The sequence below is a fragment of the Xiphophorus hellerii genome, chromosome 9, assembly GCF_003331165.1.
Source record: "Xiphophorus hellerii strain 12219 chromosome 9, Xiphophorus_hellerii-4.1, whole genome shotgun sequence".
Taxonomy (NCBI): domain Eukaryota; kingdom Metazoa; phylum Chordata; class Actinopteri; order Cyprinodontiformes; family Poeciliidae; genus Xiphophorus; species Xiphophorus hellerii.
Window position 1 is genome coordinate 29,161,249 of NC_045680.1, and position 14,318 is coordinate 29,175,566.

Consider the following 14,318-nt stretch of genomic DNA (forward strand, 5'->3'; position numbering starts at 1 on the left):
GGTTGGTCTTGGCAGGCGCGTAACTTCCCCGGTGCTTAAAGTCCTAGCGTCCAGCCGGTTTTCAAAACAACAAAAAAAAAAAATAAACAAATCCAAACAAACGAAGATAAACTTCCTCCCGGCGAAAACTTCCGACGCTCCCCTCTGGGTGGATCCGTCCCGAGGTGAAGGTACTCTTTTCCCAGAGCCTTCCCGCACCGTTTTAATAATCAATTTTTTCTTTTGTCGAACTCCGCTGCTACCGCAGCTTTTCACACGCCACCATCACTCATCATTTTTCAGGTGCGCCACCAGCCCCACTAAAACACCTGGGCTGGCTAAGCCCCGCCCCCCACCGGTGAACCGTCAAAGGTGCCAACAATAAAACAAAAATAAACAATCAGGAGGCGGAAGCAAAGTACGAGCATGTAACACACTGTGTTTGGCTGCAATCTGTCTCCTAGCCCGCTCCCCACCGTTCCAGAAGACCAAGTGCCTTTTGATCTCTCTAAAATTTCCTAATGAATACCTTAATCTCAAGCAGGTTTTCAATAAGGCCAAAGTTCTATCTCTACCCCCTCATCAACCCTACAATTGTGCCATACATCTTCTTCCAGGTGCTTCACTACTATCCAGCTGCCTATTCAACCTTTCCTCCTGAATGAGAAACCATGGAGAAATGCATCAATGAATCTCTAAATGCTGAAAAGATCCGCCACTCATTATCACCCATGGGAATGGGCTTCTTCTTTGTGGGTCCGGTCTCATATTGACTACAAAAACTTAATCAAATCACTGTTAAGAACGAATATCCTTTAGCCCTCGTCTCATCCACTTTTGAGACTGTTCATGATGCCACCATTGTCACCAAACTCTGTCTTCACAATAATTATCATGTGTTTGGCATACGTCATAGAGATGAGCGCAAGACAGCTTTTTGAACACCGCTAGGCCTTTTTGAGTACCTCGTCATGCCATTTGGTCTTTGCAATGGCAATGCTCCTGCCATTTTCCAAGCCATGGTCAATGACATTTTCTGTGACTTCATCAACCAGTTTTGTGTATCTAATCTTATATTTTCTTAGAACCGCACTGATCACCAGAAACATGTCTGTCTCATCCTACAACGCCTGTTGGAAAACTTTCTCTATGTCTAGACTGAAAAATGTGAATTCAATAAACTCTCAGTCATCTTCCTGAACTATGCCTTCGGGGGTAGACAGGTAAGCACTGATCCAGAAAAGGTCAAAGCTGTCCAGGATTGGGCCATACCCACCAACTGCAATACTTTCTGGGTTTTGTTAACTTCTATCACCGTTTCATCAGAAATTACAGTCAAATGGCCATGCCACTAACTTTTCTAACTTTCACCAAGATCAATTTCACCTGGAACACCAGGTGAAGTTGACAAAAAAGTTGACTTTTTGGAAATCAAGAAATGTTTCTCTGAAGCCCCAGTACTCATCCAGCCCAACCCTCACCTTCAGTTTATGCTTGAGATGGACACTTCTGATTCTGGGGTAGGAGCTGTCTTTTCCCAAAAATCCATTGCTAACAATAAAATTCACCGTTGTCTTTTTCTCTTGCCATCTCTCCCCTGCAGAACATAATTATGATGTCGTCAACACAGAACCTCTTGACATCAAAGTTGCTTTGGACTGATTGCCATCATTGGTTGGAGGGTGCTGAACATCTCCTGCTGGTTTGGATCGATCATAAGAATCTCTCTTATCTACAATCTTCCAAACACTTAAATTCCCATCAATCCTGTTGGTCGCTGTTTTTCTCTTGTTTCAACCTCTCCATCTCATGCCGTCCAGGTTCCAAGAACATCAAACCAGATGCTCTCTCCTGCCAATTATTATCGGATTCCATAGATAAGGCACCTGCTCCCATTCTTCCACCCAGGTGATACATCGGCACTATCACCTGGGAAATCATAGACTTTGTAATTCAACTTGCATGGTTCATTCTGTTCATACAACAGAATGAACCATTGCCATTGATTTCGTCACTAGATTGTCATTTTCTAAAGGTATGACCACCATTCTCACTATCATTGACAGTTTTTCCACAGCCCGTCATCTTGTCCCCCTCAAAAAGCTCCCCACAGACTTTCAGAAAGCTCAGTTTCAGGTTAAAAACATCTTCTGACTCCATGGCATCCCTCAAGACATTATGTCCAATCATAGTCCTCAGTTCATCTTCCAAGTATGGAAACACTTTTGCAAACGTCAGCTTCACTTCTGGTTTTCATCCTCAGTGGAACGCATGAGTCAAAAATTGGAATCTACTTTACATTGTCTCATATCCACCAATCCATCCCACTGGAGTCAGTTTATTCCTTGGGTGGAGTATGCTTATAATTTTCATATTTCTTCAGACACTGGTCTCTCCCAGTTTTGACGTCTCCCTAGGTTACTAGCCTCCTCTATTTCCCTGACAAAAAAATATGTCAGTTACCTCTGTTCATCACCACATCCTGCAAGAGCATCTGGACCAGTATAATCTCCACTGTGCACTGAACTACTGATCAAAACTGTCGTTATGCCGCTCAGAATAGAACTTCTACCCTCTATACACACCTGGACAAAAGGTCTGGTTATCTGCTTGTGACATTCCTTTAAAATCCATGTACAAGAAGTTGTCAGCCAGGTTCATCAGCCCCTATGAGATCTCTTCTATAAACAGTCCCACGGCAGTCCGTCTTCACCTTCCTTTGACTCTTCATATCCATCCTACATTCCACATCTCTTTGTTTTTGTATGCTCATAAAAACTCACATTATGGATGATTCTAATGACTTGTTTCTGTAGGATACTCAGTGGTTATAAAGAGATTTTGCAATTAATTCCCCACACTTCTGAACAATATGTTAAATATGGCAAAATCAGAGAGTAATATAAAATATGACGTGACTTATTATTCAGAATATGTCTAGCTTTAACCAGGACTAATAAGCTTCTACACAGTTTATTCTGTAAATGTTTAATATGAGGTTTAGAACTAATTTTGTCATCAATTACTACACTTATTAATGTATAACCTTCCCAGGGTCACATCCTCTATCTGAACTTGAATGTGAGCTTTTTTGTAACAGTTTCCAAAAACTATGATTTTAGTCTTGTCTAAATTTAGTGATAATTTATTATTGTCAAACCATTTCTTTAATTTACTGATGTCTAAGCTGATTATGGAAAGAAGATGTAAGTTTTCACCAGAGAATAGAATATTTGTGTCGTCAGCAAATAACACAAATTCTAATGTAATTTGTAATTTAAAATTAATTTTTCAAATTAATTTTTTGTTTATATACAAATTAAATAAAACTGGTCCCAGTACTGACTCTTGAGGTACTCCACACACAATCAGATTCAATATCTCTGATTTTCACAAATTGTTTTCTGCTCTTTAAATAGCTCCTCATCATCCAGTGCAAAACTATTCCCTGAATTCCATAATGTTCGCATTTTTTAATTAAGAAATCATGATTTATTGTATCAAAAGCTTTCTTTAGATCTATGAATACCCCTTCAGCTCATTTCTTACTATCTGTTGCATTAGTAATTTCTTCTATTAAGTGATGTTGACCGATTTGTGGTCAACATCACCAGTAGTCATGTAGACAAACATGACTACTGTTGAGTGTCATGAAACGGTGTGGTGAAGGTGGTGAGGCGAACGCTGTAGACCCAGGTTGAAGTGAGAAATGATGATTTTAATGAGGGAAGAACAAAATCCAAAGTCCAAAATCCTGGCAGCGGAGCGGAAGGCAAAGGCTCAGCACTTGCAGCAACAGGGTTTATGAATGGACAGCAGACGAAACAATGACTAGGACCCGACAGAGACGCAGACACACAGGTGGCATTAAATACACAGGAGGGTAATCACAGAAACGAGACACACCTGGGAAACAATCAAGGGGAAGACAGGACAACACGAAGACTCAGGGACACAGAAAACTCTAAATACACAGAAAAACACAGATCCCGACATTGAGTAGTGCATGTTTGTCTATGAATTTTTCTAGGCTCTTCTTAAAAAGTTTTTCTAGAATTTTAAAGAACTAAGGGAGAAGAGAGACAGACCTGTAATTTGTGAAGGTGTTTATTGCCAGTTTTATACATTGGTATGATTTTTGCTATTTTCATTTTGTTTGGAAATCGTCCCATTTGGAATGATAAATTACAAATGTAAGTTAATGGTTTTGAGATTCCCTTTTAATTGTTTTCTTGTCAAGATCATCACAGTCAGTGGATGCTTTACTTTTACATTTATTCACAATATCTATGATTTCTTTCTCTTGTATGGAGTTAAGATACATTGAACTTGCATTATTCTCAATATAATTTGAGTGGCTGACAATAACATCTGATTTACTGGTATAAAATGATGCATTCAGACAGGTGAAATTATAAACGTGTGCGAATGCTGGTATTTTAAAAATAAAGAATAGCAAAAATAAATTACATAATTACAAAATGGCAAATACAGACAGAGGAAACACAAATTTCAAAATCTAATCCCTTCCAGCATAAAGCTAATGACTTTACTTACTTACTTAAGCTTAAGTAAGTACACTTAAGTAATGTATACCTGGGTATACATTACTTAAAGCTACACTACTAAAAAGCTACTAGTGCTACATTTTACAGCAGTGCAAAGCACGAGTAGCAATATTCTACTGAAGCCAAGAGTTTACTTGCACTTAATCACTCTGAAGTTAGCCTTTGTGGGACTAAGATTCAAATCTTCGCTTGGAGATATTTTAACTGTAAAAAGTTCTTTAAATGTTCTGTGAGTAAATATTTTTGCCCATGTCTCCAATACATGGGCAAAAATATTTGCCCAATACCAATACCTTTGATATTGAAAGAATCTTTCAATATCAAGCAGTTATTTACAATTTACAGTCTATTAAGAGTGTTTTTTCAGATTAAAATGAAGAAAAAACAAAAATGGAAATTGTTTTTGGAGGTTTAGTGATATAAAAAACACAATAGAGGCACACAATAAAAATATTTTGAATTACAAATTAGAAATTTACACCATTTTTAACATATTTACAGCACAACGTTTAGTCTTGGTTTTGAAAATGAAAGAAATGGTCAGAAAATGACAACTATGTACAGGTTCTTTTACTCCCCCCAGAAAAACTCAATTTTGGTGGTACTGCCAATAGCAGTCTCTGTTCAAATGCAGACACAGCAGGTCTAAATCATACTCCTCACACTTCCAAGCAGGGTCATTAACCGCCGCTTCATTTCTCCTTCTTGGGTGATGAGGTGAGCAGCTTCTGTCTCTCACAGAAGCATCTTCAGCTTTCCCTGTGTGTGCCCTCTGCCTCTACCAGCTACTCCCCTTGTGGATGGCTGATCCTCACTACAAGACAAAAGGAATGTAACAAAGAAGGACATTCAGCTGGGAATGCATACAGGTAGTACACACATCATTTTACGCACACAATGTTCAAATACGCATGTAATATGTAAACTTACTGACCAATTAGCCTGTTCTAAAACTCACAATTTGAAACAACAGTTGAGTAATACACATAAGATATGCAAAGTAAAATCAAGATGCTATGCAGCTTCATTTCATTGTAAATCCAACTTGGAAATTCAATTGATAAAACGCTACCTTCTTCTGTAACAAGTTGTTTCTTGAATTTCTTTGCTGGTTTCGAAATCACCCCTGAACCTTTGTAGTGGTTTTATAACCCCAAAGGACCATCTTCCAGAAATATTTTCCAAATCTCCACTCTCTAAAAACACTCAGAAATAGTTTTTTCCACTACTATTTTCACCAGCTCTTTGGGGAGGAGGGTTGTGAGAAGGAAGTTTTACAGGGCTTCCTGTAACGGTGGGTGTGAAATTACAGTAATAACCCAATATTGGCTGCAGCATCTCCACTTTCAGAAACCGATGGAATTTTTCAGAAAGTATTGTGGAGTTATGGTACTGCAAGTTGGCTTGTAAAAATGTGTCATCGCTGACATATTCGGCGTCTAACAATGATTTACCAGTGTCGCCCTCAGAAATAGTTCATATTATGAGCTCAGCAGATGTGCAGTTTCACCAGGTGTTTGCTAATTGCTGTTAACTAGTCTGAAGGAGCTAAATGGTGGAGTTGTGGGGGAGGACTGCTCTATGAGGCAGAAGCTCTGAACCCTGAAAACCGCCTCAAACGTGTTTGCACAGCTGAATGGCTGCTGTCACATATTAAAGGATTTCTCAAACATGTATGAATGAATCAAGGCAACACTTCAGGTATGTTTTTGATTAGGAAATAACATAACATGATGTAAAGCAAAAAAAAAAAAGTAAACTTTACATACAGACAGACATATCAGAAAGAGGATTGTGTAGCTGCTTAAGTCTGGTTCATCCCTGGGAGCAGTTTCCAGATGCTTGAATGTGTGGCATCATCTATTCAAGCAACTATATGAAAGCATAGACATGATGGGAACTTCCAACCATCATATCGATCAGGAAGGAGATGGATTCTGTGTCCCAGGTGTGGATGTTTTCTGATCCAAAATGCACAGACCAACCCCACACAGCTGACACAGTGAAAACGTGTCCTATTCTAAAATGTGCTTTGATGCCATTCAGCAAGGAGGAAGCCATTACTCCAAAGGAAGCAGAACAAAGCCAGATTGCATTTTCCAAAAGCACTCAGGGACAAAGACATCTGTTTATCCTGTGGTGTGATGAAACTAAAATGGAAATGTGTAACCATAAAAATCATTATTACATTTGGAGGAAAAAGCCCCAGAGCACCATGCAAACTAATGTACATGAGTGGCAGCATGATGCTGTGGCGCTGTTACTCCATAAAATAGATGGCAGAATCAAGAAAGAACATACAAAAATATTGAATCACCATCTACAGCAGTGGTGCCCAAAGTGGGTACTCAAGTGCCAGCATCCTACATCTTTTAGTTCTCTCTCCCTGGTGGTAGTAACAACCTTGACATTGATATGCTGAAAAGGTTATCCTCAAGGACCGAATTTGGGCACCACTGACCTAAAGACATCAATCATTAATATTTTTGGCTCTAGTGGCCTTTATTTGAAAGTGCTCAGACAAGAAAGTAGGCAATGAGGGAGAGGGAGAAAATGAGGGAGAGGGAGGGATGACATGAGGCAAAGGTTACCAGGCCGGGATTCAAACCTAAGACGGCCATGTTGAGCACTGGGGTCTCTGTATGTGAGTTGTGCTTAACCCCTGTGACACCACAGCACCCCAACCGGTAGGTTAAAGGTCTGGGTGTTACAAATGGACAATAACCCTCAGCAGCCAGCCAAAGTGGTTACAAAGTGACTTAAGGACATCAAAGTTAATGTTTCATAAAGCCCTGATCTCAGTCCTATTGACAATTTGTGGGCAGATTGAAGACAGTCTACAAACCTGACTGAATTACTCCAGTTCTGTCAGGAGGAATGAGCCAGAACTCCAGTAAACTATTGTTAAAAGTGTGTAGAAGGAAGCCCAAAAGGTTTTGACCCATAACATACAGGCAACGCTCCAGAATACTGAGGAAATGTATGTAAAGTTCTGATTTTGAAAATAAAATAGTGTGTTTGTCTCTTTATTTGATGTATGCAAACATTTGATTTCAACATCCATTTAACCTCAAAAGGCCAAATGGATGTGTGCATGTATTACAGTAGAAAGATAGGCTGATTGCATAAAATAAAAGCACAACTGCAGATGTAGTGATTACTGCAACAGGAAATAAATAACTGAATATGTCTAAAAAAAAGTCCATTCTGAATAAAAACTGTTCAGCCGTTCACTGATCATAAAGCATTAGAAGCACATTCACATTTATTAGTGTACATTAAATCATGCATATTTACATTATTAAATTTTCACTTTCAATTGAATCTTCAAAGGGATTTGGTCCAAAAGAAAGCCAATTTGTTGCCTTTTGCAGCATATTAATAAAAAATATATGTAAAAAATTCTTAAACAGTACCATGTGAAACACTTTATGAAGGTTGTGTGCAGTCTGATCATCTGACTGATTGTCCTCACATTGTCCCTCAGTATTAAGCCCTGGGCCTGCACCATGAAGTAGTATGTATTGGCTGTTGGAAAGACTAAATATGTGTGTTAATAAATATCAGAAATGTATACTTAATTCACTATTTATACTTATTGTATATTTTATCCCATACTTACTGACACCCATAGAAAGAAGTACATTTATTGATGAAATATAATGTTGCTCTAAAAGAATCAACCTCAAATTAGACTTCATTTGTTCAGTAGAGGAAGAATCTCACATTAAGAACAGCAAGCAAAAAGATTGGCTGTTGGAGGTATCAAGTTTTCATAAAACCTATTTTATGAAATTGCTACACTACACAATAGTGTAGCTTTTGGCAATATAGCTACACCAAAAGTATTTGCTCACCTCCCTTGACTCACATATGAGTTTAAGTGACATCCCATTCATAATATATGAATGGGATGTCATCCCATTCATAATATATGAATGGGATGTCACTTAATATGACCTTCAATATGTTCAATATGACCTTGGTCCACCCTTTGCAGCTAGAACATCTTCAACTCTTCTAGGATGAAGGTCAACAAAGTTTAGGAGAGTTTATGGAGATTTTTGTCCATTCTTCCAGAAGTGCATTTGTGAGGTCACGTACTGATGTTGGACGTGACCAACATCAGTATGTCAGAACATTCATCCCAAAGGTCTTCTATTGGGTTGAGGTCAGGACTCTGTGCAGGCCAGTCAAGTTCATCCACACCAGACTCTCTATCCATGTCTTTATGGACATTTCTTTGTGCACTGGTGCATAGTCATAGTGGAAGAGGAAGAGGCCAGATCCAAACTGTTCCCACAAAGTTGGGAGTATAGAAATGTCCAAAATGTCTTGGTATGCTGAAGCATTCAGAGTTCCTTTCACTGAACTAAGGGACCAAGCCCAGCTCCTGAAAAACAACTCCACACCATAATCCTCCTTCCACCAAACCTTACATTAATACAATGCAGTCGGACAAGTACCGTAAGTGTCAGTTTACAAGGCCTACCACTTTGTGGCTGAGTTGTTCTTGTTCCCAAACACTTCTATTTGTTGCACAGGTGACATTATATCACAGTTCCTCGCTGGAATTCACTGAGCTCCTGAGAACGACTCATAGTTTCACAAATGTTTATAAAAACAGTCTGCATGCCTAGGTGCTTCATTTTATACACCTGTGGCCATGAAAGTGATTGGAACACCTGATTCTGATCACTTGGATAGGTGAACAAATACTTTTGGCAATATAGTGTACATGTGCAGAATGCTTCCTTTCACTCTCCTTGGAACAGTCTATACAATAAAATGATGTTCCTCCCTAAAAGAATTATGCATTTTCTAAGATTCCAGTAAAATCTCACTGTGTCATGCTGAGGCTCCAGTTCTGGAACAATTACGGTCACAAAGGAATGGTTTGAAAAGGTTTATTTGGGATGAAGAACAGGATTAAGAACTTGCACATGGGGAAGTAATGGTCCAGGGGAAAAGGGAAGTTGATTATTTTTTGATATTTGAGAGGTGATGTTCATGTTTGATTTTCAGATGATAATGCGGTTTGGGAAAAAGATGGAGCTCCAGTAGTAGGTCAGTTTATCCACAGAGGCACTGATTGGTTGGGAGGAGGTGAGCAGTTTGCTTGGTGGTTATATGTCTGTATTTATTTCCAAGATGACAAGACATTTGGCCACATCATCGCAAAAATGGTTCACTAGATTCAAACTCTACCTTTTTCCATGGCCGTCTTGATCCAGTTTATTTTTCTTAACATGAATTCTCATCAAGAATTCTCAATGAATGCAGAAGCTGGCAATTAATCAAACCAGTGGAGATAAACAGATTGTGTTGAATTGATGCTGCAGAAACAGGAACCATTAAATAATTAAATACACATTTAATTTATCGACTGCTGTGTTTGCATGTTAATGATTTAATCATGTATTTAATAAATTGTCAATTAAGTAAATCATTTAAACATATAATTAAACATTTAATTTATTTTGTGTTACATTTAATTATTTAAGTGTGTATTCATTTATTTAATTTTGTCCTTTTCAACTCTCCATACTGTAAAGTCGCACAACGCAACCGAAGTTTTACTTTATTTCCAGACTGTTTCTGTTTTTGAACCATGCAGTGTTGCTGTTTGCTGCCGATAAGACCTTGTAGCTTGGACAGATGTTAACTACTAACCTGTTCCAGGGGCCACATAAATAAAGTAAAGACAGGTGGTGGACATAGAGAAGAGAAATATGACGACCAAAAATGGGTTAGCAGCAGGCTCTTTAAATTAAACATTTTGGCTTCAGCTTGCTTCTCTTTCGCAGACCTTGCACTGCAATTGAAAACTATAGGGAATCACAGTATCATCCAGCTCGGTGTTGGTAAAAGCTTGAATCATGAAGCGCAACTGAGCCCAAAAGACAGGCTAAGGTAAATAATGCTCAATTATTCCCAGGATATTTTTAACTGGAAAAAGCATGTCTGGACTATTTCCATCAAGCGAACATAGCTGCAGAACGCACAACATCCGAGCAATGCCAGAAAGGGATCCATCCACCGACTGTACCGGACGAGCCTTCCATGGCTGCAGTATTTCCAGCAAAGATTAAGATCAGTGTTTGCAGAGGCAGGTCCGCTTCTCCGTCCTCACTGCGGCTGGACGAAGCGATGTTTCCAAACGGAATCATTAGGAAAGCAGCCTCCCCATGGATCCACTCCAGGAAGCATGATCTAAAGAAGAGGCCGGACAAACCAGGTAGTCTAAAGATTGGTCATATTTAATTGTGTCCGCTGTCTGCTCGCAATGCTGGAATTGTTTGCGGGGATGTAAACCCTTCCCTCTCGCAGTGGTCTCCATGGGAACCAGTTAGCCTGACCAGATGTAAACCTCCACCCTTTTGCCCCGTAATCACTGCTTCTAAGTATTTCTAACTTGATTTAAAACACTAAATTCATCTGTTGTTCTTTTGGCAAATTTAACATGAGAGAGTCCAGTAATTAAATGAGACAGTTAATAGATATGAAAGTTAAATAAATAATATAAAGAAGTTATCTATTTATGTTGTATGCTGAGACATCTGCATAGTACATCACTTTTATCACGTTTATTAAAACTTTCACAGTAGGGATCTGGTTGCTTCGTCTCATTAATTTAAAAACATCAAACCAATCAACCCCAACGCTACAGGGTCGGAGGACTGTAGCCCTTGTATATGATGAGCAGGTAAAATGGTCGTCCGATCATTTTAATTTTTAATTACTACAGATAGATTCTCTAGTAATATCCCACCATATCCAGATGGTGGGATATTACTACATTTACACTATAAGTTTGACCGAACAATTTTACTGCTCATATTCACGTTAAAAGGGTAAAAATTGTAGATTTTTATAGGTTAACCGAATTTACTAAAGATAAAAATACAAAAAAAAGTTAAATCTCCTATGACACACTAGTCTCATGTCTATGAAAATTGGTCATTAGAAAAGCTCTTACTTTGAAAGTAACCAATGGATGTTGCGTACTTACCGCCGTTGCCTTGACACTAGTCTAGGAGAAGTGATTCCGTGACTGCGGCTACCGCAATTTCACCAACATGGAGGGCATTTTGTATGTTCTTGCTGATTAATTTTAGGAGCCGGTGGGAAAATGGCAGAGAGGTGAGTGTGTCCACGCGCGTTCAGATCAAAGGGAAAAAAGCGAGCCTGGGCACCACGACGCCGCGGCTCGCGGCAGTCTCCGAGCACCCTGACTGTATCTTCTTGATTGAATCTCCAAGCCGACGCTTTCCGTCGTGAATTTTTTTATTTTTTATTTTAAACGACCGTATGTGTTAATTCGGGGCCGTTTCATTGCTTCAGGCTGCGTGGCTGCTGTTGGTCTGGGCTTTTATCGAGTGGGATGGCGGGGTAATGATGCCGAGGCACCTGTCGGTACGAGCTCTGCCTGCTTCTCTAACCTGATGCTAGCAGCGACTGAACCGAGCCTCTGGCTCCTCCAGGGCTGACGCGAGGAGGACCATGATTCTGGTCCTCCTCACAGCATCCCTCATACTCATGATGGAGGGAGGCGCCTCCCATGGAGGAGCGCAGGGTATAAAGCAGCTGCCTGAAACTGCTCTGTGGGTGTCTGGGTACTGTCTGTCGATCTTTTGCACACACAGAAGCGGGGCGTTTTTGTTTTTACTGAAGTCATGTCATCATAACATGTGGAAAATTGGTATCACCAGGATTGATAAAGCATCATGAAGGAATGTTGTAAAGTTAACCATGATACTCCGGGGGTTCAGACCGGTGACAAACGGATTACCATGTGGCTTGTAATCATGTTAAACATCATGGACACCTAAGAGTAGGGGGTGGCTCAGATCTCTGTCTCATCATTAGACAATGGCCGTTTCCTCAGTGCACAAGATCACAGTTCTCTGTTAAGAATTGATGGCTAGTAAATGACTTCTTCCTTATGGAAATCACTGCTGCAGGTGGGCTGTGGACTATTATTCTAATGCAACCATGTTTGTCAGAGAGCTGAGCAGCGAGTCCCATTCTTGATTCGCTCATGTGTGAATCATCACGCTCAGGTGCAGTACAACATTTGCTGGAGAGCCAGTTGGACCTTGAAGGATCTTTTGACATTTATGTAACTATGTGGGGAAACATATATAATCTTAGCAAGTTACTGACACACAATTTAACTCCCCTTCTGTACAAGTTAATATTAAGTGTGGTGGTTTGAGCAGAAATTGCTTTGATGGTGACAAATCACCAATGGAACAAAGTGCTAACTATACAGGTATATTCACACGATCAAAGCCTATTGCAACCTGGATCCTTGTTATGGGTTCTGTTGTGTTTTTCTGGATCGAAATCCAGTTTTCTCTAAGAAATTTCTAGTATTTTACTTACACAAACTAGTCGGTTTTATAAACTAATCGTAAATAAAATAGTTTGTCATAATTCTTATTTTTTCTGATGGAGCTCAATAAATACAGGGTTCCCCCCAGAAAACTTGCTGTCAGGGCGCCAAAGTGGTCCACTGTGTTTTTGTATTAAAAAATGTTAAGTAGGAAATGTAAAAATATTACTGGAAATGTTACGGGAAAACATTGCCAGTGAAATGCTGTTTAAACTCACAATTTGTCTTAAAAACAACAAAATCAAAAAATACAATTAAAATGAATATTAATTATTTGCACCTCTGTCAAGTCAGTGGCTCCATCAGGCCCCCCAGGACTTCAGGGACCCATAATGCTAATATTTTAACACAGACCACAGATACATAAATGTAACATTTGTTTATTGAGATGATCAATGCTGCTAAATTTGATTTAATGGTTTCAGCACACATAAATTAAAAGATTTTTAATTGTTTAACATTTGAATGTAAAACTTTAAGGAGCTGGCAAGTTTAGTTTGTAAAAGTACAAAGAACAATAGACCATTTTCACATGACGTCAGACAACAGCGGTTATGAGTCGATGCAGTGTAGCTTTACTTCCGGTGTGTGGAGTTTATCCAGTTTCTGGACTCTAAAGCATCTGCCACAAGTACGATTTGAAGATATATCACCATTTGCAAACAAATTTTCTTCAGCAACATATTCTAAACTGGACAAATACTTCTCTGAATGATACCTGTTTGACTATGAAGGTACGTGTTTTGGTTTTTTCTAGCTGTTAGTTGATATGCTAGGATAGCAATAGTAATTTGTTAGCTGGCTAACATTATCTGTTTTGGAAATAGAACGTATTTAGGCTCTAATCTTAATCAGATTATGTCACGTACAATGCATGATCGTAAATATTCCGTATTACTCCCTCCCCTCCCCACGTCTTAGGCTAGTTTCACTACCAGTTCAGTAGCGACATTACCCCTAGTTTCAAGTCCAAAACTTGACAGTTATGCCACACACCCGCTACTCCACCACGTTCTGAGAAGTCAAACTCAAATAGGAAGACGCTCATCCCATGTTACAGGGTTAAGTTTCTTTTACTTTTTTTTGCTGCTGTTGTAGACTTGGAAGTAGAAAATTGATGACAACATAGGAATAACATTTTTTTATATCCCTTTTAACAGGTTACACTTGATTCTGTTGTGGTGCCTGTGGAAATGAAGTGCATGTCATGTTTGTGCTCAGCTGGGAAAGCCCTGTGGATCACATGGTGGGACTTCTGTTTCTAACTACTCACTACAGTCTACCATTGCCTCTGTCCTGCACCGGTTCACTGCAGACTGGCACCCGCCAAGGACACTACATGGATGTCTTCTTAAGTTGTAAACCCTGAGTGC

At 39.4% G+C, this 14,318-nt stretch overlaps 2 protein-coding genes and 1 long non-coding RNA gene across 3 annotated transcripts in view; 2 read left to right on the forward strand and 1 right to left on the reverse strand.

The window, feature by feature from the left end:
* The window catches only part of LOC116726052 (uncharacterized), a 591,833-nt gene that overhangs the window by 111,897 nt on the left and 465,618 nt on the right, over positions 1-14,318 (forward strand). The window lies entirely within an intron of this gene.
* Positions 7,558-10,773, reverse strand: LOC116726075 (uncharacterized). Its single transcript, XR_004340535.1, has 2 exons — positions 10,221-10,773; positions 7,558-8,075 (listed from the first exon to the last, which is right to left on the reverse strand). It is a non-coding gene; the product is annotated as an uncharacterized LOC116726075 (long non-coding RNA).
* The window catches only part of LOC116725903 (rho GTPase-activating protein 39-like), a 103,627-nt gene continuing 100,874 nt past the window's right edge, over positions 11,566-14,318 (forward strand). Inside the window, exon 1 of the mRNA XM_032572308.1 lies at positions 11,566-11,690. Coding sequence (XP_032428199.1) covers positions 11,680-11,690 — 11 coding nt within the window. The 5' untranslated portion in view covers positions 11,566-11,679. The remainder of the gene's footprint in view (positions 11,691-14,318) is intronic.